Source organism: Copidosoma floridanum, unplaced genomic scaffold, assembly GCF_036245765.1.
Source record: "Copidosoma floridanum isolate Cflo_tuat_1 unplaced genomic scaffold, Cflo_Japanese_pri ptg000009l, whole genome shotgun sequence".
In the NCBI taxonomy this organism is placed as follows: Eukaryota; Metazoa; Arthropoda; class Insecta; order Hymenoptera; family Encyrtidae; genus Copidosoma; species Copidosoma floridanum.
The window spans coordinates 2,815,370-2,839,336 of record NW_028321886.1 but is presented as its reverse complement, the minus strand read 5'-3'; the positions used below and the strand labels follow the sequence as shown (position 1 = coordinate 2,839,336).

The window sequence follows — 23,967 nt, the reverse complement described above, 5'->3', positions numbered from 1 at the left end:
GTTCGAAATTTTTTCCTCATAGTACATGCGATTACGAGCAAAATGAGTCTGGTTTCAAGGGTATGCCTCGAAAGAAAATTTCTTGAAATGAGGGACAAAAACGGAATGTTTTTTTTAACGGATTTCCTCATGTGCATATGCAACGAGATGCGCGAACATTGCGCCTGGCATTGTCGTACCGCTTCGTTTCCAAGTTTTTCAACTTCCGACAAGTGTAAGGTGCTCCGCCCGTTCTACTTTGCTCCCTCCGGCCCCGCTTTTTCCCACCCTCGTAGAACTTTATTATCAATTAGAGAGGAAGAGTAGGTAGGTGAGTCGAGATGAAGAACGATAACCGTGCAACCTTGGCCTCGTGATCGGGAAAAATCTCCGGTGATTCGCGAGCACATTCAAAATACCCGATACCCTTCCATTATATCTATTTCCGAAACTCAGCTCTTTTGTTTCGTTTTTGTTTGAAGCCCGAAAAAAAAAAAAAAAAAAATAAACACGCGTGTGTCCCACAGCTTCGTGCTATACAACAATGCAATCATCAGCGTAAGGCTCTTGTTAAAGCCAGACTTGAAAAATCGATGCGTCTGTTGTTTCATTCATCACCCCGGCGATTTGTAACGACAACCTATAAACATATGTATATATATTTACGTATAATGTAGGTGTATACACGTATCCCGCGCCTTTGCGCATACGGCTTGGCTTATTCATCGAGGACCAACGTCACTGTTTTCTCGTTCCGTGACGCCAAGTACATAATATACACATACGTACGCATGTGTACAAACGTGTTCGGCTCATACACGTATAGCTGCTTCGCCGTAAATACGTTTTACGTTGTTTTTCTATTTATTACCTGCTCTCTGGTACAAACGACACGTGGGGAATTTAATTTTATCCGTATCACGTATAGGCCATATTTACCGTGTGGTTTTACGTGTTCTTTACGTGTATAATTCACGCACCGACCGGGTATACGAAGGATGAAACGAGTACCAAAATTTGGGCGATGAGAAAGCAAAAAAGGGGCACCGGGCCATACATGAGAGAAAATAAAATTAAATTAGAAAAAAGCAAGGAAAAAAAAAAGGAGGGGGTGAGGTGGGGGATGAACAATCAGCCAGGGAGCGAGGACAAAACCACGCTGCTGCGGGAATGTTCGGGTGGTGGGTGACTGAGGGAGGGAGGGGGTTGGGGAGCGATGCGCAGATCGGCGACGTTTCTCCCGTTGGTGAGAAGAAGAGGAGAGAAGGCCCAGCATCGGCGGAGCCTGCGCAAGTGGGGTTGTAGCGGTGATCGCTGAGTGTACACACACACACACACACACAGCCGTCTAGGTACGTCCATCCGCGGTAGTTTGCGTGGAACGGGTGCGCGCCAGCCACGGCCCCGTCGGCTCGCTGCTGTTGTTCCGCGCGGAGCAGCCCTTAGTCCCTCAGCGTGGCTCGAGGAGCGCGGCACCGCGATGAGTCGCCGTCAACTGCAGCCACGTCGCGCTCCCAGCCGCCGTACTCAGCTCGCGCCGCGCCGTCTGCCGATGCCTGCCACGCGCGCCTCCTCTTCCTCCACCTTATCTTACTCCTCGACTCTCGGCGCCTCTTCCAATTTTAATTCTTCCCCCTCCACGCGCGGTTGGACCCACGTCGCCACGGCTGCTCTTGGCATCGTCGTCGCCTTTCGCGACTGCCAGTCCACGGGATGAGCAGCGCCTCGCGACTATAAAGTGTTCATTGCCACGTAACCGAGGAAGGAGCGCGCCCGCGTGTGAGAGTGCGCGCGCGTGTGTGTGTGTGTGTGTGGTTACCTGCGCGTTGTAGGGGGGTACCGTGGTCGCCAAGGGACACAACGCAGATATAGAAAGGAAGGAAGAGAAAAAAAAGTCGTAGATCGTGTATGTTGTGCAAGTACAGTGTCAGGGCCATGGCACCGGACAGGGCCCATCGGCAGCGAGTGGTACAGAGCCGCCGGCAGTTGGCATGAGCGGGTACGCCGGGTACTCGGTGGGTCCGCCAGGGCGGCCCTGCTGGGACCGGCAGTGCAGATCGACGGATCCTTCGCCCATGCGGCCCACGGAGCAGCACGGCCCGCAGCTGCACGCTACCGGTGGTGGCTGCATGCGCTCGGCCGAGAGCTTGCGCTCCGTTGATTCGGCGAGATCGATGGACTCGGTGCTGCTGCAGCGTCAACCCGGTAGCCTCGAGCACTCCCTCGAGTCCGTGCGGGCCCTCGGCTGCATGGAGTCCCATCAGTCTCGCTCGGTCGAGTCGATCCAATCCATCGAGCAGCCCCACCACCATCACCACCATCAACAACAACAACAACAACAACAACAACAACAACCACCCACGCGCCCCGAGACCCCGGGCCCGGGTAGCTGCAGCTTGCGCAGCCTCGACCTACAGTATCCCCTGCTCGGCAGTAGGCCCCACACGGCCCTGGAGCAAAGGCCCTGTCGGCTCATGGACAGCTACGCATTTATCCATCACCAACAACAGCAGCAACACGTGGAACAACAGCAGCCGGCGGCTCATTGTCACGGCCATTGTCACGGGCACTCGGTCGAGCACGTGCACCGGAACGTGTTGCTCGAGCACCAGCAGTCGTTGCCCATCGTCAGTAGTAATTGCCGGGCCTTACAGTCGCTCGGCCACTCGTGCCGGTCCCTCGACTGCGCGCCCCTACGGCCCCTGCCCCTTGACAGCGTCGTCTACGGGCACAGCCATCCACCGTTCCTGCCGCCCGCCGAGAGCCCCTATCGGCTCACCTGTCCCGTGCACAGTCCCTTTCGTTACAGGCCGCTCGACTACCATGCGACTCACCAGGTACGTCTCTCCTCCCTAAAACACCACTGTTATATTAATTACCTCTTCGTTACGCAGTGCCTATCTTTTCTTTTTTTTTTTCTCTCCTCCATTGGCGCCTGTTTGCTCGACATTATTTCCAAGCTGTACGTATAGGTATATAAATACATTCGTTATCCCTGGGATTATATCTACGTCCCGCATCGAGTGCGCCGCAGCTGCAGAGATAACGCTTGGGGCTATATACCGCGGGATGAGATAACACCCGTGTGCTATTTCCCGGAGCCTCCCCCCCCTACCCTCAGAGTCATTGTTGATCTGTCGGGGTGGAGTCGACAGTGCCCCACCGAGTGCCGTGTGTTTGTGTTCTGAAAACCCGAGGAGCTGCTCGTCAATGTTGCAAAGGTCAATTTGCCGGACGAAAGAAGGAGAGGAAAACAGTTTTTTTTGTTCTCCCCCATTCCCCATCCACTTTCGCTTGGCAAAAGGAACGAAAGCTAAAGCAAACAGAGTCCGCTTCGGCCCGTGATTGCTCGAGCCTCTCTTTCATAAACCCACCCCACTTGGCTGCCTATACCCGCGTCAAATTATCCTTTTTTCTCTATGATTCACTACGCCCCAAACTCGTCGACCAAATGGACAAACGATTACTTTTCTCAAATCCTACGCGCTTCTACCTTCCTCTCTTCCCCCCCCCCCGACCCAAACAGGTACCCGTCACCAGCATCATTATGTCCGGGAGTTGTTATAGTCTATGAAACTAAAAGCCTGAATCGGGTCTTGGAAATTCTCGCGAAACTGCAAACGGAGCAAACGAGTGTATACGCTGTGACTCCCGGGAGAAAGAGGGGGACGGGCGTGCGCGCGAACGTGTTCCTCCCTCCTCCCTTGCCACGATACGATGTACCATAAAAAAAAAAAGCGAGCACGTATATGGAGCCGAGTCGGGGCTAACGGAGCGGGACCTGGGGAGGAAGGACGCCAGGTGGCGTATATTGATTCGCTTCGGTTTCACTTCGAGCTCGTTTCGCCCCTCAAAAGTCGACCAGACAACCACGAGATGCCTATGTATAACATACCTGTAGGCCACGTGTCGGCGGTGGCCGAGAGGAAAAAGGGGCTCACGAGATCCACGTTCCGGTGTCGCGACACGCGGGGGAGGGGGTGGCAAAGTTTCCACGTTAAATAACGCCGACGACAAAGTGAAACGGTGCGACGGAACAGCTACGTAGACCGAGACCCACGTTGTCAAAGTTACTTATCAACACTAGTTCCCTGTTCCTCCGACGAGGGACGAAAAATCAACCCCACACTTGTCTCTACGTATTCATACGGATGAAAATACTCGCGTTCAGCTTCTCCCGCGCCAGCACTTGACGAGGCCCTCCTCTGGGCTCATCGCGGATGCACTGAAAAATTAAAGTCATGGGTTTTCCGAGCTGAAGGACCGAGGGCACGCGAATCCATTATCAAGAGCTCTCGAGCATATTACGTTGGTATTTTCATTATCTCACACGCATAGGTATTTACCCAGAAACTTGATAGGCCTTCATTAATCAGAGGGGTGTGTGTGCTCTGCTCGTCATTGTCGCATCTTGTTTGCCCCCGTGTGCATGTGTGCGCTACGCGTATACTTGTATCCCTTGTGGAAAGTAGATGTATTTTTTTTCTTCGAGCTTTTTTTTTTTCATCGCGAGAAGGGAGGGGGGTTAATAGTTTTCTATACAAAAGTAAATAAAAGTTACGTATGCATTGTAATTGAAGAAATTCCGTTGATACCTTAACTTCTAGTAAGTAGTTTGTTTCTATACCAAAAACGGAGTTCAATTTGCACATTGAAATTCACAACTCTAGGATGATATGGCCATAAAGGATCATCGGAGAGACTTGATCGGCTACATTTGTATTTACAAGGAAAGAAAAAAAAAAAAAAAAATGGGAGAGTTGACAAAGCATGCAGCAGACTGCAAGTTAGAGAGAGGAAATACAAGAATAATACTAGAGAAATACATATGTAGGGAGAGGAGGGAATACAATAGTGTAAAATATTTGTCCATCGTGATTGTTTTGCTTTAAAATTGCCTTGGAGCTGCGAGGCATCCACGAGCCCAGTGCAGAGAATATTCAGTATTATTAATTAGCGTACACATATACGTATCTGAAAAAAAAATATAACCACCAGTTACAATAGACACCTGTGCCTATACCAATTATTGAATAGCACTGTAAAGTTAAATAGACGCTGGAAAATTGTTATGTTTAATAATTACTTGGTCCATTGTGCACGAACAGGAAGACGACGGCAACGAGTAGAGCCTGTACCACGACCATCAATTAATCGTATTAGTGGGCACACTTGGCTCGTGCAAACGAAGCAAGCAGGAATAATCCAGCTAGAGACTCGCTTGCTACAATAACGTGCACACGGACAAGTCTTTCTGCATAACCCCGGTATATACGCCACGATCCACGGAGTCGCAACTCACAACGAGATGGCAACGTAACTGCAGTCAGAAGCTATCGTTCCGCCGCGAGGCGTGAAATTATTCGCAGACTGTGCACCCAGTGGGGGGGGGGAGGGGAGGGTGTAAATTGCATCAAAACTCGCGAGAGTTAAAGCACCCGAAACCAGATTTCCTTTGCGGTAGACGTGTACCTACGGCGACGCAGTACGTATACAAGTGTAGCTTCGTAGCTTTTGTACCGCGTTGGCGTCAAAACTTGATTCACCACGGACAGACAGACATACTGGCACCGAAATGGAATGAAAGCCGAGCTGGTGCTGTATCTGTTGTTCGCGAGCACGAAAAAAAAAAAAAAAAAAAAAAAAAACAACAACAACAACAACAACCAAGGTTTCGCTGAAACTTCATTACTTTCGTAATACTATACTCTCATCCCCACAACTGCGAGTATCGTAATACGTGCCCGTGCACTGGTCGCGGTAATTTCATCGGCGTGTATAGACGACCATGCCCCGATGCCTGTCTGCGGTCGTTGCGTCGAAAGCCCGGGTGTTTCATTAAAGCTTGATTAATCAGAGGCCCGGGATATCCGAGTTTCCGCGTCTAATTTGTACCTATAGTATACGCACGGGACATTTATCGGTATGTGTTGGTGTATTTGGGTTCACGCTGCAGATTTCCATACGCCGTGGCAACCGTGTACACCGTTGTCCGTTAAATCACGGCTATACCGCGGCATATATGCTTGCGCGTGATGTATCACCAAATGGCACATGGAAGAGGTGAGCAGTTTTGTCGCGGGATCCTCTTGTTTTGGCCAAAATTCGACTTAAGCACGTGCTGCTTTGGCACGAGAGTGTACGGGTACGGTGAGGAGTAAAGTTTTATCTCTCTCCCCCCCCCTTTCTCGAAAAGATGATGAGCTGTTCTTTTTTTCTTCATTTGTCTCTCGTCCCCTCGAGCACTCGAGAGGGATAAAGAAACGCGAGAGCGGCACTCAAATTGATGTCCCTTTCAATTGTTCGTCCAATTTTTCACGGGGCCTCGAGAACTTTCGATATTTATGAACACCTCGACGTGCGGGCTCCCCCCCTCCCCTAAATATACGTATTATACCCAACTACGAGACAAATGCCGCAATGGATATAATCATCCCATCCTTGATTCGATGGGTCCTCTCGCGTGAAGTGCTCCAACAATTTTTTCAAACCTCCACCGCGGGAGGTACTTTTTTTACGATACGACAAGCCAATGGCACGCATGGACAATGTAATGTATACACGAGTGCGAGATTTCGAAGATTAACAAATCAACGACTTGCGTATCCGTTATCCGAGCAGTACAAAATTTCTTACGATGAGAGCTGGTGGATAATGGAGAAACTCAGGGCCGCTGATATCCCCGGTGAGCAGTCGAACTTTGCTTGCGAGCAGATAGAGATATAACGAAAGAGGAAAATTATATAGCAGCCGCCGAACCACATCCCCAAGGATGGTGTGCACGGTTATGGCCACTACGGCGCGTATACACTGCACGTGCACAATAGTATAGCAGTTTAATGAAGAGAGAGATAGAGGAAGGGCCATAATTCAGCCGGATTAAATTCCATCAGTGGCCTGAGGAGTCTAATGGGGTCATTACATTCGCACTGTCGCGCATTAATTAGAGAGAAAACGTCTACCTGGTCGGGCACTCGTTGACTGGCTGTACGGCCACCCGCGGGCAGCAAGTGCCGCAGTATCGACTGCTCTTCCTCCTCCTTCTCTTCCTACATAACATATATGAAACAGCTCTCACCCACGTGTATACATTATGTACTCTCTCTCTCTCTCTCTGCGTGTGTGTGTGTGTGTGTGTGTGTGTGTACCTCTGCAGCAGCAGCAGCAACGTCAATCCGGATCGCAAGGAGGACGCGCTGCTATTCATCGACAGAAAATCGTTACTCCCTTCTGCTCGTTTCCACCCCCATCCCCCGTCCCGCCAGCTATACGCCTGCGGCTAAAGCAGGATCAGAGCGCGAATTAATAAGCCATGCCTTGGTGTGAGTTGAGCGACACCCGCGTAAGCTCGTGCTTTACACTTCGCAGGCATACACGGTACATGCACCCGTGCCATATGGTTATTGTTGCCATTATATTACTTGCACGTCATTTTCACTCCCGTACCTATTACGGCTTACGTATACTTACGGGTACATCAAAAGAGCTCTTGGGACTTTCTTCTGTCCGTCATGTGGTCGTTCTTTTGTGCCGATGTACCACGAGGTCCGAGACGGTACTGTGTGCCCGTGCCTATTTCTTCCTCCCTCATTTTGCCATCCCTCGCTCTTCTTTCTTTGTTTCCTCTCCTCCTTTACGTGGAAAAAAATGTTTTTTTTTTCGCGAGAAACAACATCTCTTTCGAGCAATCGGACTCGCGTGAGCGTAACTTTAGGTTAGCTGCGGTCTGGCGTCCGTATCATGTTTTACCAAACATCAATTTTGCGATTATGCCGTGTCAAAGTCACAACTTGCTCAAACCAAGTTATTTTTCTCGCAATTTTGTTTTTACCTTGATTAGAAATGTACGTAAATCAGACGTGCATTTGTTGCTTACCGGAATGATTTTCTTTGTTTCGTCGAAACACGCGTTCTGATGAATAATACCTACGCAGAACCAACAAAGCTTAGTTTTGCTTTTCGCGTGAAGCTTATGAGAATCTCGAAAAAACAAAGCAAATTGTAAACGAGGGAAACTTTTTTTAAACGAGAGATAACAAAAAAAAAGTACAACAATAATTATACCTTGATGTGAACTTTCGACATACTTCGTAATGCGCACTACCTACGGGCATGTGAACAATAACGTATACATCCGGGGTTGCTATACCACAGGAAAATCAATACGGAATTTAATTGAAAATATCGCAGGACCAAAAAATTCATAGCTTCAACCGCAATGCCGATATTGTCGCTTTCATTTTTTTCCAGTTCTACCACTTTTACGGTGACAAAGAATTGCTATAATCTTTTTTTTTTTTTTTTGTTTTTTTTTTTCGTAAAACTGTAAAAGTTTTACACATGTCGGAGTGGTAAAAGGCTTTAATTTTCGCTTTATAAAAAATTTGCTATGTGAGCCACAAAAAAATAATACAGTTTCTGCCTGTGTGTAAAAACTCGGTATTTTGGCAAAGCTCGCGGCTCTCGAAACTTTTGCTTGGCCCGAATGCAAAAGACTTCGTTTTTCGAAACAGTAATTCGCCCTCGTGGACAACATGCTAGTTAAGCGATTACGAGGCTGTTCATCCGTGACACTGTGCTTAAAACTAAATTCCAAATTTCCAAATAACAGTGGTGAAATAACGTACAAATAAATATGCGTATGTGTTATCTATAAGCCTGTATTGGTACGAAAACATTATTAATTCGTTGTAACCGTGAGAGACGAATTTCCTCTAAACATTAGTTGAAACGAAAGATGTAAGTTCAAGTGAAATTGATGATGCAACTTAAATTAATAGCCCAGCGTACCTACTCAATTAAAAGGAGAAACCCTCTTTCTCTCTCTCTGCTTTAAAGAAGAAAAAAAAAGAAAAAATTTCCATCAGTACGCCATGTACCGAGGGTGGAAAAAAAATTGCACCCAGTAACAATTAAAGCGCTCGTTTTTCGCAAAGGGGGACAAAAAAAAAAGGATACCCATGAGATTTTGCAACATCCATCCATTCTTCTTTGCACGAGGCAGTGCCACGTGTACTTACACCAAGAGTATCATCAGTTTGAAAAATGTCGATAACATCGATGGAACGTCCCCTGTTGAGTTAACACGCATACTTTCACCGCTGCACTCTTACAATCGATTACCTGCCGCCCTCCTCGTATAGCTCATACCACAACAACAATGGCAGCTCTGATAGAATCCGATCCTCCGCCTCATCTCCATTCTCCATCGATACCCAATGTTTCGCCCAGAACTTTCATCAGCATCACCATTCCATAAAAATATATATGTGCCATCCCGTGTCGAGCGAAAACTACAGTAAAAAGGTATTCTTCACTTTGTTTAGGTACGCTTGATGGGAAGATAAAAAAGGGAATAAATTTACTTTCCTCAGCCTCCGCCCCAGAAAAAATAAAACGACGGGGAATTCCTTTGATCGATCCTAAAGTTATTTGAACCATTTTGGTACTGAAATCAGTGATTAAATAAATATACCATTTTTTTAAGCTCAATGGGAGGCTATGGGCAATTGAGGAATGAGTCAGTCTGTTGCTCAACATTGAGTTTGAATTATGCAAATCTGGTTTAATCATTTCTGACACTAAAACAGAATTTACGCGCTGAATGTTATGAAAAATATTTCCGGGAAACATTGGCGAAATCGATGGTGAAGCAAAGTTGGCACTAGAGATCGCACGTCAGGTAATTTTATACCCTTGGTTCCCTCTTGCCGTCCCATTTTCCACTTCTGAAAAAGGAAAATCAAGCGACAGAACATTTTTGAGGTCCCAACGTACACGCGGGACGCGTGAGCCACGCCGTAATGAAATAGCCGGCTACGTTGGCTCGGCCTGAGCTGCGTGTCGGCGCGGCTGGCCGTCCGCACTGGGACATTCCTTGATGCCGTGGAATATCGGATGCCTCGACACGAAACGTATATATTCCGGTAAAGGCAGAGAGAACGCGAGAATGGGACATAGGGAGCCGGTAGCTTACACTCCCCCTGTCCTCCGAGCCGAGCAGTCTATACCCCTCGTGAATGGCAAGGTCGATCAATAAACCACGGGAGTTCGGGCTATTATTGCAGATGCCTCCCCTTGGTCGACACCTTTAGGCAAGGCCACCCCCTCTGTATTTTCCCGCGACGTCGTTTGCTCTATTACTCTCTCGGGCCAATGTGTGTGTGTGTGTATGTTTTTTTTGGCACTCGCTCGCTGCCTCGAGAAGACGACAAATATTTACCCAAACTATTTCCCATCCCTCGTCCGACTATGTTTGTTGTTGTTGTTTGGACTTGACTGTTTCTCACCACAGCGATGGCCAGGCTCTTTCCCTTTTTTTCTGCTTCTTCTTTACGTGCATATTCGTCCATTAAGAGCAAAAAGGGCGTGAGAGAAAGAGAGAGAGACTAACGGAGAGTTTAAATAGGTCCTCCGGAAAGTTTGTGGGGCCGGAGGCGTTTTACGAGACGAGTCTTAACCATTCCATTGAAACTTTGACGGCGTGACAAAACGCGTAGTATCCGGGGAGGGATGAAACTTGGTTGGAAAAAATATCGGTGAAAGGGTTGAAGCGTCTGACCTCGTTTTTCTGCAAGTAAATAAAAATCGCAAAAATCCGTCGTGAACTCTACGTATGAACATGTACGTATACGTACACTCATCGGAAGAGAGAGAGAAAATGAGAGGAGTACGTAAAGCTCGTTCGGGAAGTTGGCAATTTCCTGGAAATTCAAGAAATTCAAACTTTTACGCACAAGGTTATTTTGCAAAAAAAAAGTTGTACGGGAAAACGCTTATAAAACAGCCAGCTTTTGTAGAGGTGTACAAACGTACGCGCACTTACACACACGCATACACATATACGTTGTTGCAAGGAAAAGTCCGTGAAACTCCATTAATAAATGCTACGAGATACAATTGCTGGTTGTAAGATTATTTCCTGGGAGATGATTTTTTTTTTCTTTTCATTCCGTATACGTATCTCTCCGGTTGGTATTTTAATTTCTAGAAAGCGCCGTGGTAGTGCTTATGAATGAAAGTACGTGTTACATATGTATACGTCCAATATTTCAATCACATAGTTACATTGGTTAGTAATTAAAGTCACAAACGTCGTACTTACCACGGAGAAAGATAATATATTTCAATTAGAAAAGTTAATGAAATAAAATATAATTAACGTTTGAAACGTCTCTGTTTGAACTGCCTGGGTGTTTGTCGCTAATCAATGTTTAGCGAGTCCTTCATTTGGAAGGCAACGTGTATAAACTGTGGTACTTTTTAGTTAAAAATGAAGTTACTTGAGCTTGATTACCAGCCTGAAATAAGTATACTTTGAGAGTTATTTCGCTGTGCACAGCGGCATTCGTCGAACCGAGAAAATTTCAAGCACTTGTTTTACGGCGAGCAGAAATGATCCAGTTGAGCAACAGTAAGTAAAGCGAGAGTAAATTAAATAGAAAGAGAGAGGGAAAGAGGTCAGGGCAGTGTAATAAGGTGTGACGAATGGCGCGGGTATAATTTCATTTCGGAGTGGGGATATAATTTAAGAGCACCTGAGGGCGAAAAGAAAGAGAAAAACAATTTGAAAAGTTTGACTCGAGGCAAAAGCAATGGAAAAAAGGGGAAAAAAAAGAATAAAAAAGAGAGAGAGAGAGACCGCACGGTAGCATCGAAATCAGTGAATTCTCGTAAAGCTTAACCATGACGAAGTCGAAAAGTTTTGGCTCGATACTCGTGAGCCGTAATTCTCTTTGGGTTCAACTTTTCCCTTAGCGCTCCCTCAGTGGGAGATCTCAATTTATAGCGTAAAAAATTCCCGGCCGCGTCCATTTCTAACAATTATGCGCGCACCTTCGGCACGAAATCTCACCCGTAAAAGAAGGACACGCTAATCGGCTATGGGCTTTCGGCTGGTGTTAGCCTCCCCTTTTGTACTACTCACCCTCTTATTCCTCGTTTTCCTCGCCCCGCCTTGCACCCTTGAGCTACCAATAATGTATTGATCGTACCCGAAACAAGACTTGTATTGTCCGCATTTGTTCCTTCGATGTGCTTAAGAGATGCTGACTTTTGGAATTTCAGACTTTACCGTAACTAAAATTAAATAAAAATAAAAATAAAAAAACAACCCAAAGAGAAAGAAAAAACAAAAATGTTTCTCATTCCGCTCTTGATATTTTTTTTTCGAGCCATTATTATTTTTCCATTATTATTATTATTATTATTATTTTTTTCTTTCTTTCTTTTTTTGTGTAACGTATAAATGTAGACTTTCTGCCGAGCGTTTTTAATTAGTCCAAGAACATTGGATTTGTATTTGTGCCTTACACAAGATCTCGTAAGTGAAAAAGAGAAAAAAAGAATAGGAAAAAAAAAAAAAGAAAAAGAAAAAGAAAAAGTAATCTAATAATGTAATAAACGCAAATCAAATGAGTGTACAATTTCTGAGTATGCAGATGCGTAAGAAAATAAAAACACGCGTGTTCACGAAAGGCATTACTTCTCGCATCCACAAGCATATTTCCTTCGAGAACGCGGCTGGCTTTGTGCGCATGCAAATAAGTAGACAGATATGAAACAAAGAAAGGGACCGAAAGAATAACGGAGAGCGAGAGAGAGAAAGAAAAACCGAGAGAAATTGTATTTTTGTACCTTTTTCATTTATTTTCCCAAGTACACTCCTTGTGCAAAGTTAATGACTCACGAGTTAGCGCTGAGTAAGTGTCAGCGGTACGGTGCGTATAGTATGTAAAAATGTGCGCGCGCACGTGTGTAAGTTTCAGGCTGTACCTATACCTATATACGATGGGTGATGCTGGTGGCTTAGCTGCGCGAATTCGTCTCAACTGTCCGCATTGCGGAATTCCTGGCCGAGGCGTGTGTGCTCGCGCTCGGTAGTATACGTGGCCGCTATACCGCCCTTTTATGCACGAGCCCAGAAAACTTGAAAAAAATCTTTTCATCCCCATCCCATTTGCTTGCCTTTCATTCTAACCGCTTTAAAATCCATTCACACCCTCTCTATCTCTCTATCTCTAGTTTGCACACGTACAATAGTTTGTTGCCAAACGATCCTCCCCTGCAGATTGATCTCCATTCTATATGTTTTATCGCGATTTTCGTCGGTCTTGTACTCCCAAGCTTCGCTTGCTTTATACCTTCAGTTGAAGGGTACTAATTTAGCGAAAATCGTATTGTTTTGCTCTATTTGCGATGTCCAATCTAGTGTTCTGTACGCAGTCACATAACACATTGACACGTTAATTTCGGCGATAATAATTATGCGCAAGTGACTACTTTGTATAGTCTAAATTTCATCTAGATCGAGTATAATCGATAAAACAAAGTAAAATATCATACATAATAATGTTGATAATTAGAAACTGAAAATAATTGCTTAATATTCCCAGAAAAAATTGTTTTAACCTAAATTAAAATTGTATTTTTTTTGTTTGTTCCAGGTGAGCTTATTTCGATGAATTTGATCGTATCTGCTTAAGAAAAGATTACGTAAGTACGTTTTGCCCGTTCAAAATGCAATCGTCTGTTGACAAATATTCGCATCGAATTTCGAACTGACAGAGATATTGGTTTCGAAAGTTGATTTTTTGAGGTACCTTAATATTATAACTTTTACCTTTTTACTCATGCTATATTACCTTTTCTATGATTAGATGTTGGGGACACATAATTAAGATTGTCAATTCATGAAATATCAGTTATTATTTTATACCTAAAGGTTTGAGTCAACTAAAGAGTATAAAATTTCCCAATCAATGATTACTGCAACAGTACACTTCTTTATCTGACAACGGATCAAATAACTTGAGAATATATATATATATATATATATTACTTCTATTACGTAACAGTTGAGCCTCCAAGTATAGCTTTCATTGTTAACCTATCGATTATTAGATACACATAAAAAAAAAATCGGTTTACGTGGAGTGCATGCATTTATAAAACTTTTTTTCCACGTATCTTTAGTTTCCGTTTCTTTTTTAATTTTTTACCTCTCTACCACTGCAAAGCATAGTCTCAAAAGCCGTAAAGCATTATTTTTCTATCGTTTAACAAACTCAACGTATACATGGTAACAATTACGCACGCGAATTTTTAAGTCTGGGCACTTGAGAAAATTAGTTGAAATCTCATTAAAACATTGTTTCCAGTCCATGCAACATTATTTAACCTCCAGACGCTCTTCAGTCGGTCTAATTTAGCCCACCATACTTATCCCCCGTAGCATCTCCTCATCACGCAAGAAATTAAGCGTCACAGAAGTCACTCGGAAACTCGCCCGAGATTACGTCTAGTGGGCGAGCTCAGTTTGATAATAAGCAAAAAAAAAAAAAAAAAAAAAAAAAAAAAAAAAAAAAAAAAAAAAAAAAAAAAAAAAAAAAAACGAGGATGAAATATGGTTTTTCATTATATTTTTAATACAAGATTTTATCCGAGTCATAGACATAAACATTGGGGTTAGCAAAATCCCAGATAGCATTTACTTGGGTATTAGCAAAGGATGTACAATGTTTGGAGCGACAACTTAAAAAACGAGTTCAACCGAAAATCGGCTAGGATGACACAATAATTTTACGCTTCGAGAATCATCTCATGCCCATTAACGTTCGCGTGTATAATATATACCCTAAACCCGCGCACAATACCAACCTCCACCTCATTCAAGGCTGTTCATTTGACAATTAGGGCTTGAGTGGTGCCATTGATTGCGAAACCACGCTTGAGACGAAATCACTCATACTGGCGGTTGTGGGCGGCGCGTATTAATGTACATTGATCGGTAAGGTGATCACAGTACCTTTACGACGGCACTCGGAAACAATATGACACTTGAAGTCAAATTCAAACGGATTGCATCGGAAAATCCTGTTGGTACAAAACGGCGGCCGGAGAAAGGGAAGTGCAAGCGACAGAGCGCATCGGGGCCACTTGGGTAGATGCTTTTCATCGGCCTCTTCATTAGTCGGGATAACGATTGGGTTTGGCTCCTCCTCCACTGTTGGACACTTTCTGAAAAAAACTGACAATCCCATTAAGGCTCCGACAACTCGGTTAACGTTCAATCTTCCCCACTCTTCCCCGTGGGGGCGGGGTGCAATTCACGGCTCTCGTTTCATTTCCGCGACGCGCAGTCAGCTAGCCGTCCCCTTTTTTCTTCCCCTCCCCCCTCATTTCGGCGTTCGCTACACTTCTCTCGAACACCATAGCTTCTCCCTCTATCTTTCTCTCTCTTCTTCCCGCTCTGGTACACAAAGCACCGTTTTAGCCGTGATCCAGCTTATGGTCCTCTTCTTCGTCCTCCATTCGTTACTCTTGGTCCTGGGGATTAAATGGGATGCTCGCTCCGGGCGGATGAGCGCCAGCCAAGTAACGCATAAGCGATTTTGAAATATCTTTTCCTGCCCCTCTTTCGCCAAGCGCTCCATTATCGATCGGGCATTTATCGTATACGAGGAGTCGGCTCCAGCTTGGAGACGCAGAGGAATGTTTACTCCCCCTTTTTTTTTTCACTTTTGCTCGGGGCGGGCTTCGAGCACCTTGACGTTTGTTGAAATGAATTCTCCGACTTTAGGGGAAAAAAACGAAAAATGTTACACGAGAAGACGACAAAAAAGTCCTCAAATCTTTCAATCTGGTGTTCCACAATGTTTTGTTGCTACCATTGCCCTTCTCATGAAATAGGTACATTGCATTAGCTTTGAGAGCACATAGACTCTCATACCACGTTTGATTCTTTATTCTTCTACTCTCTTTTTTTGCGGGAACACGAAAAACCTCTCCGTCGTATAGGTAGACTCTCCGAAAGTACATAATGACCATTACGTGTACATGTAAAACACGGGAGGTCGTCCCTTATCCTACTCTTCTATTCTCTCAGCCGACGGCCCGTTCTCGTGTGTACACATTCGCGCGATACCTCCTCCCAAAGGATACCACCGACTAATACGAAGAGTCGAGCGCAGGATCGCGTCTACAGATGTTATGAATATTTTTTTCCCTCCTCCTTTCCTCGAAGGGCACATTATTACTTTTATTCCGCCCGACAAAGCTGCCTTTAATCTTCAAAATCTGGAAACCTCTTTATCTCGCTCGCTATATCGTCTGCTTCCACGTCCAATCCTCTTTTCCTTTATATTCTTATGATCCCACCCCCCCCTCTTTTCTCTCGAAATGCTTATACCACTCTCTCTTTCTCTGGGTCAGTCCCTAGCCTCTGTCTCAAATAATGTTTCCACGTAATAACAAACGATTTAGCTTACGATTAAAGTTTCGAGGGCCAAGGCTAATGCTTTCTTGCTTAATTTATGGAACAACGACTATGGGCAAAAGTAGGTTTGACAAGAAGACGAAGAATAAGAAGAAGAAGAAGAATATATAAGAGCCTTTTAGAGCACGAGTTTCTCCTGGGTAATTTCATTGAATCTTCTTCTGCTGCTGCCGGCGCTTCAGGTTAATCGCTCTGGCAATCGAACGACCCTCGTACTACCGTGCACAGCTTGAGCAGCTGCCAGAATTATTTTCTCATCTCCGAAGATCAAGATAACGATGTCTGCTTCTCTTCCGGAATTTTCCATCGCGCGGCCCATCAAATCCCGCGGGGGGAACATCGTAAAGATAATTTCTTACATGCTGCTGCAGCTGCTGAACACTGTTTTCAATTTTGTAAATTTTTATCCCTCACCCCTCCTCACAGCAGAGTCTCTCTGACCTCGTTCGACTTCCGGCTGGTGCGCTTCTTCTTTCCTGGCCTGGCTACCATCCAAAAATCGAGGGCCCGGTAAATCTTTTTATCAAAACTGTATTTATCGTCGACGAAACAGTGTCTATATACTCCCAGGGTCTTTGCTCCAGATTATCTGGCGGAAAAAAAAAAAAATAAACCAAACCATACCAAAAGTTTTATTTGTCCACTCTCGCTCACCCCTCCGTGGGTATAATTGCTTACACTCCCTCCCGTGCTCGTATTACAACGGACAGAGTGTGGCGATCGTGTCATATTCTATTGTTTCGTGTTTGTCGTCCCAAGCTGTCTCCATGTTGTATCCTAATCAACGTAAAATTATTCAAAAAGAGTACCACTTTCTAAAGTGTCACAAAAAAAAAGAGCGAGTCGTTCCGTTGTTTAGTTTCGCTAGTTTCTCCATCTTTTACGAAACGTGCAGTCACATTTGTGTCGATACGATTCATAATTAGCCCCAATACGTGTGGAGCAAAGCCCTCGCAAACAACAAAAACAACAACGACGACTGTAACCTTGACCTCACTAGTATTTCACCCACAAGAGCATGTTAAATCGTGGGAGAAAACTGCCACGTCATTGGAGAGCTCCAAGAGGGCGATATTCCCATCATACTTAATTCCTCGCAGCAGCGGCACATTAAGAGCTTAAAATCGATCGGTTCTCCTCCCTCTCCACCCTCACATCATCGAACCGTACCCAGGAGCCCCGACTTTCGTTTGTTTAGCTTGAGAAGCCATTAATTCCATCTGTCACAAGAGCGGAAAGAGGGAGACAAGGTTAGACAAAGATGACGAGCGGACGTGGTGTCAACGTTATTTTTCCGCACAAGTGTCAGATTCTGTGCCACTCGCGTTTGAGCACCACGCCGTGGCGCTTTTGTCACCGAGGCTATAGCTGCTGTGCCTCTTGGCCGATTGCCAGTACGCAGGGTAGTGAGAGAGAGAGAGAGAGACGGAGGGGGGGGGAGAGAAGTGACGGGGCCCGGTCTCTCCCAGCGCGCAGGTTCTATCTCTGGCTTCATCTCAACTTTTCTCTTTCTCTCCGTGTCTCTGCCCCTTCTCCCATAGCTCTGATACTCGGCGGCCTTTCTCATCCTCGTTCTGCGTACGCGCCAGTACTCGGCAACTTTGGTCATTACTTGTGGATGAAGAACCTCCCGAGTGCGCGGAAAGGGGAAGAAGACTGCCAGCACTGCTACTATTGCCACTACTACTACGACTGCTACTCTAGTTGCGGCTGGAGAGAAAATTGCACCGGGGGAGCTTCGTCCGTAGCAATGTACTTGTATACAATATGCATACACGTGCAGCCGCTCTGGCGAGGCTCTTCAACTTTAAAAATTACAAACCTCAGGCCCAGCGGTTGAAGTAACCGTTGGGAGAGAATCTGAGCTCTTTTTTCCAAATGCCGACACCGTTCTCTCGCTCTCTCATTTTGACTTTTATTTTTCATCCATCTGTCGATCTTTTTCCGTTTCCCCGTGTCTATATAACGTATATATACGTGCACTGTACGGCGCCTAGACTGCTACTGTCTATGAACGCGTTTCAACTCTGTGCCTTCTGCCTCCTTTTTCCGGATAAGATCGGATTTTTGTGTCAGGGATGTATGCCCTCGAGGCGAGAAAAGAGGACGACGACGATGTGGTGTGGCGCGTTGGAAGTACATGAGTGTGCGTACGTATGTATGTTTCAACGGGTGCCTCTAACGTAGACTGTCTTCCGGCAATCCTAGGCTTCCTAGAAGTAGAAGAAAAGAAGGGGAGACCATAGTAATTGTGTGTGTGTGTTTGTCATAGACAATACATACGTGACACGTGGACTTAGGGAATATATGGGGTGAACTGTCATTACAGCAAGAAAGTTGAAGCCCAGCACAGACTCGTGCATTCCCCCTGTTTCCCTTTCCGAAGTTTCTTATTCTTTAGGCCGTCCCCCGTATGAGCCTCTAATACTGTGTCCTGGACAGCCGCTGTATCAACTACCTCAGAACTACGTAACAACTCTCAACTACGTGCGTCTCTGAATAGAGGCTCTAGTACATTTCTCGAATTTTTTTCACCATCTCTTTTTTTCACCGTTTTGCGCGTACATGTACGTGCCACAATCGACGAGCTCTAGCTCCACTCTCTATCGAACATATATATATTATGAGGAAACTGCGATATCCCCTTCATCTTCGAACATCCACCACTACAACTGACACAGCTTCCGGCAATTTTTCGTGAGCCAAGCTGACAAAGAAAAAGTCAGAAGAAAAGCGTAGTACGTGGGCGTCCACAGATACGTGCGAGATAGCCGAACGTTGGCTCTCGTTTGATCTTTTCGGTCAATACTCACTGCCAAGCAACCAATACATTAGATGTTGCAGTTAGTTTTGCCGTGTTCCCGCAATTTCTACACTTTTGTTCGATATTTACTCACGTGGAACCTCTTTAAATGCAGGCTGTACCAAAACAAAACCTAAGTCGAGTTGAAAGTTATAGTAAGTAGTACAACTAAATTTTCAGTCAGACTAATCGAGCTTATCGAATAAATTAACTGATCAGGTATATCAATTAATTGATTCACAAACGGCATCTTTTACTTATCTGGTAATTATAAATTTAATTAAGTTTAAATTATTTATTAATACATTCAAATAATTATGTATGCGATAATACTTACTGTACTTATTTAAAAAAATCGCTGTAAGTAGTACGTTCGGGTTTTTGGTCAGACGCATCGAATTAATTCATAAACTGAATCGTTTACTTATCTAATGATTGTAAATTTTGTGCAAAGACACAATCATGTAATACCCACAGCACTTATTATTTTTATAATAGTAAGTAGTACAACCAGATTATTGGTCAGACCAATCGAACTTATTAATAGACTTACGAATCAGATTATTTAATTAATTAATTAGTTCATACCAGTGATTATTCGTGTCATCATACTCACTGGATTGACTTTAAAAACTGCTTCAAGTAGTACATACATATGTTTGGTCAGACGCATCGATTTGAGTTACTAACCGGATCGGTTAGTTAACTAATTATTTTTAATTTGGTGCAAAGAAACAATTATGTAATACTCACAGCACTTATAATGAAAATTATACTAAGTAGAATAACCAAATTTACAGTCAGGCCAATCGATTAGATTAACCAATCAGGTAGTTCAATTAATTTATTAGTACATTCAAATAATTATGTATGTGATAACACTTACTGTACGGACTTTTAAAAATTTCTGTAAGTAGTACGTTCAGATTCTTGGTCAGACGCATCGAATTGATTTATAAACTGAATAGTTTACTTATCTAATGATTTTAAATTTTGTGCAAAGAAACAATTGTGTAATACCCACAACACTTGTTTTAAAAATTATAGTAAGTAGTACAACCAGACTTACGAATCAGATTATTCAATTGATTGATTAGTTCACGTGAATGACTATCCGTGTCATGAAACTCACTACATTGATTACAAAAACTGCTATAAGTAGTACATCCAGATTTTTAGTCAGACGCAGTGGAATGATTAAATTGATTTACGAGCTGGTTATTCATTCTACTAATCATTCTAAATTTTTTGCAAATAATTAATAATTAATAATACTCACTGCAAAATTTTTGCTTTTCCGTTTGGTATTTTATCACGTGGGATTCCTTAAACGCGAGCTGCAGAAAAACGAAGCAAAAGTTCAGAAATTCATTCTGGGCCAAACTGATGTATAAACAAGCATGCAAGCATGAGTACATAACAGAACAACGTTAATTTCATCGACTTTTTATCGATAATTATGTTCAAAAAGTGCATAAATGATATTTGATGGAAGAAAGGGGGAAGGGAAGTAGAGTTGGTGCGCATCCATTCAATCAAGCTCTCTGCTCCGTTAACGAGGATATAAACATGCCCCAAGGCACTTGGATTCAATAAATTGTGTACATTCAAAATCCGATGCTTTTTTATTGTAGCGAGAAATCCGCGTAACGAATTGTACATTCGTTAGAAAATGTATCAGTTTCTGAAAAGCGTATCAATAAAGTCTCTAATAATAAGGGCACAAGCATTCAGCGATACAATGAGCCCTCGACAAGCCCCTAAAAACAATTTTTGTGACGAAACTTTTGATTGCACAGAGTAGGAGGAGAGTGAAGCAGGAAAAATGGAACGGGGATAAGTCCGTGTTGTGCCCATATTCCGCATATTCACGAGAATCGAGGCGTCACCGATATTTGAATGGTTCGCCGCGAAGATACCGACAGATGAGCTCTCCGCTTCGATTCCTTTGACATTCCGTGCGCTCGTGTGAAAGGGCAGTATTATTGGCGCGTAGCCAAATGGCGAGGCGAATCGAGTGGCCCAGTATACGCAGCTCCTCCTCCGCTCCACTGTTGAGGGGATTATATCTCATCTCTCGCACTTGTATTGGTATTTTTCTTGGTAAAAAACGTGAGATAGGAGAGGAACTCTGAGGCAATTGGATTAATAGTAGAGGGTACGAGAAAAAGTCATTCCTCGAGCGCTTGGATGAGGAAGACACGACGACAGTGTAGGCGCTCCGGGAATGGGAAAAATACGAGGGTGAAATTCAATTGCGTAACTGAATCATCCGCGGCGGACGCAAGGAAGTTTGAAGAAGCTGGACTATTGCTGCATCGATTGTAACTTGAGCTCCAAGCTGGGGAGAAAAAAGGAATTACGTTTCGGAAGTACTCGCTACTTCTTCTCGTGTTCCTTCTATCTTTCTCACTACCGATTCTCTTTGCTGCTACTCATAGGTGTTGCTTATTTGCTCGACCTACTTCACCGGTCCGCTTCGCCTTGGCCATCGCGTGACAAGTTCAGCGACATTACGTGCTCTATTCTCGTTACTGTTTGAAGGCCAAACTTTTTTTTCATTCGTCGTACAAGTCGAGCTCAGTAATTGAAACCTGTTGTGGAATGTATTGCGCAGTTGTGTGAGAAATTGATGCGCTTTTTGGTATTTCCAACTTGAAGTATACGTGTTGATCAATCGATGATGTAGCTCACTTTCAATTGTAGCCCGAAAAAGTGAATAAAATCAAATAAAGTGAATATCCATAGCGATTGGAACATACAATTCAATAAATTTATAATTTTTTACATAAATAATAAGTCGCAACAAGACGTTACTAAAAATAAGTAGTATAATCAAGTATTTAGAGAGACGTATCTCTTTGATAATTCTACACTTAATGACCTTGTACAACTATACTTTTGATGAAACTAAGAACTATTGTAAAATTCTTACCTGACCTTAAATATATTAATTATATAAGCAGTAAAGTCTTCTATGGCAAAGTTTTTTATTAGCTCTGCGGTATTAGATTAATAAATCTGCGTAAAAAGCATTTCACTTATTTTCACTGTTACGCTTATTTTTTTGGTTTTATTTCGTTATATTGCAGCACATGTGTTGGTTAGGTATAAGATGCGATGAATTGCTTTGAACATATTAGTTAAATGTCATATAAACCTATAATAATAATAATAATAATAATAATAATAATAATAATAACAATAATAATAATAATGATGATGAATTAGTAATGAACTTAAGCTTCAACACGTAATTAATAATTTGTATCACAGTACGCCAATAATAAAAAGTGTTGCCAAGTTTTTAGTTGAGTCCGTAAAATTTGGAAATATTAATTTCCAAACGGCCTTGTGCAATTAACTATTAAGCATGAGTTTTCTCCCAATACTCAATCGTTTCGTTATAATGACAGTACTGATTTTGAAAATTTTAATAAGTAGTATAACCATTTTATTGGTCAGACCATTTTTAAAATTGACTTACGATCCAAATTTTTCAATTATCTTATTGGTACATGCTATAAACATTTATGTTGAAGTATTCACTGGACTAATTTTTTAAACTGCTTTAAGTAGTACAGCCATGAATTTGGTCAGGTACATCGATTTCTTTCAATCAATTGACAAAAATGATCTTTCAGTTAACCAATTATAATGCATTTCATTCGAATAATTATTTATATACTACCAACTGTTCTGTTTTGAAAAAAATTGAAGTAAGTAGTACAACCATATCTTTGGTCAGACCTATCAAACTGATTAAATTGACTAATGAACCAGATTATTGAGTTAAACAATTATTGTATACAAATAGTTATTCATGTCAAAATATTCACTGTGGTAAAATAAATAACATTGTAATACGCACTACACTATTTAAAACTTTTGTAGTAAGTAGAACAACCAAATCTATTGTCAGACACATCGAATCGATTACATGATCAAGTAGTACAACCATATTTTTGATCAGACCTATTAAATTTCTTAAAATTATTGACACACTGGATCGTTCAGTTAACTAATAAGTATCAATACCGACGTAATCACTTTTATTGTAATACTTATTTTTCATTTTACTACTTGCGTTAGAAGCAAATAATTAGTCGTATTTTTATATTCACTAAAGTAATTTAAAAAAATTATCGTTAGTAGTACAGGAAGATTTTTGGTCAGACGAATATAATAAATTATTAAAGGCTTATATTTTTACGCACAAAGTAGATAAGTTTACCATCAAGTTAAAGAAAATCGGTTTGTAAAGTATGATTCTTTGATGCAATCTTTTATCAATATTTCGATACAATCTCAAAGGCATGAAAATATTTTCGTTTGTCATGAGAATAAATACAATAAAATTTCAATTATGGTTTACAAAATATTTTGTGCACTACAAACCTTCAAGAAAAAGATGTAGAGAGGCGCAGGGAAAAAAAATTTCCGTCAGTCCTTTCAAGCTTGCATTCAATAAATCCTAAATAACATAGATGGAAAATCGGATCATACATGCCCTCGGGATGTTGCAGTGCAGATTAAAGCACTTTACTTTTATTCTTTGTTTCTGCCATGACGCTTAATTTTTAATTTTTGTAAAAGTAAGACGCCAGAGAAAAAAAGCTAATGAAAGCGAGAGAGAGAGAAAGAGATGAAAAGTTTCCGGGGGCAAAAGATAAAGAACTTCCGAAGGAGTCGCTGCAAGCTAGTCCTGGCCCACATTCGAACTTGAGCATAGCGCATAACTTAGCCGAGAATAAATGTGGTGGATACCGCGGTCTGTACATGCTCTCGGCCAAATTCTCGTGTATGTATACGCGCACAAAGAAAACTCGCGAGAGAAAGTTAGCCAAGCTCTTTTCAATTATTTCATCGGCTTTGACGTAGTCTCTCTGTATGCGTTGTACTAGGTCCC

General features: G+C 43.0%; 2 protein-coding genes across 9 annotated transcripts in view; both read left to right on the top strand.

The window, feature by feature from the left end:
* Positions 1–23,967, top strand: part of CASK (peripheral plasma membrane protein CASK) — an 87,021-nt gene that overhangs the window by 40,864 nt on the left and 22,190 nt on the right. The window lies entirely within an intron of this gene.
* Positions 1,476–13,442, top strand: LOC149375238 (uncharacterized). The gene is made up of 2 exons (XM_089589352.1): positions 1,476–2,816; positions 13,425–13,442. Exons 1-2 carry the CDS (start codon positions 1,971–1,973, stop codon positions 13,440–13,442), a joined length of 864 nt encoding a protein of 287 aa, XP_089445478.1. The 5' UTR covers positions 1,476–1,970.

Coding starts and splice junctions, on each gene's coding strand:
- LOC149375238 (XM_089589352.1), top strand. CDS start 1,971: ATGAGCGGGTACGCCGGGTACTCGGTGGGTCCGCCAGGGCGGCCCTGC.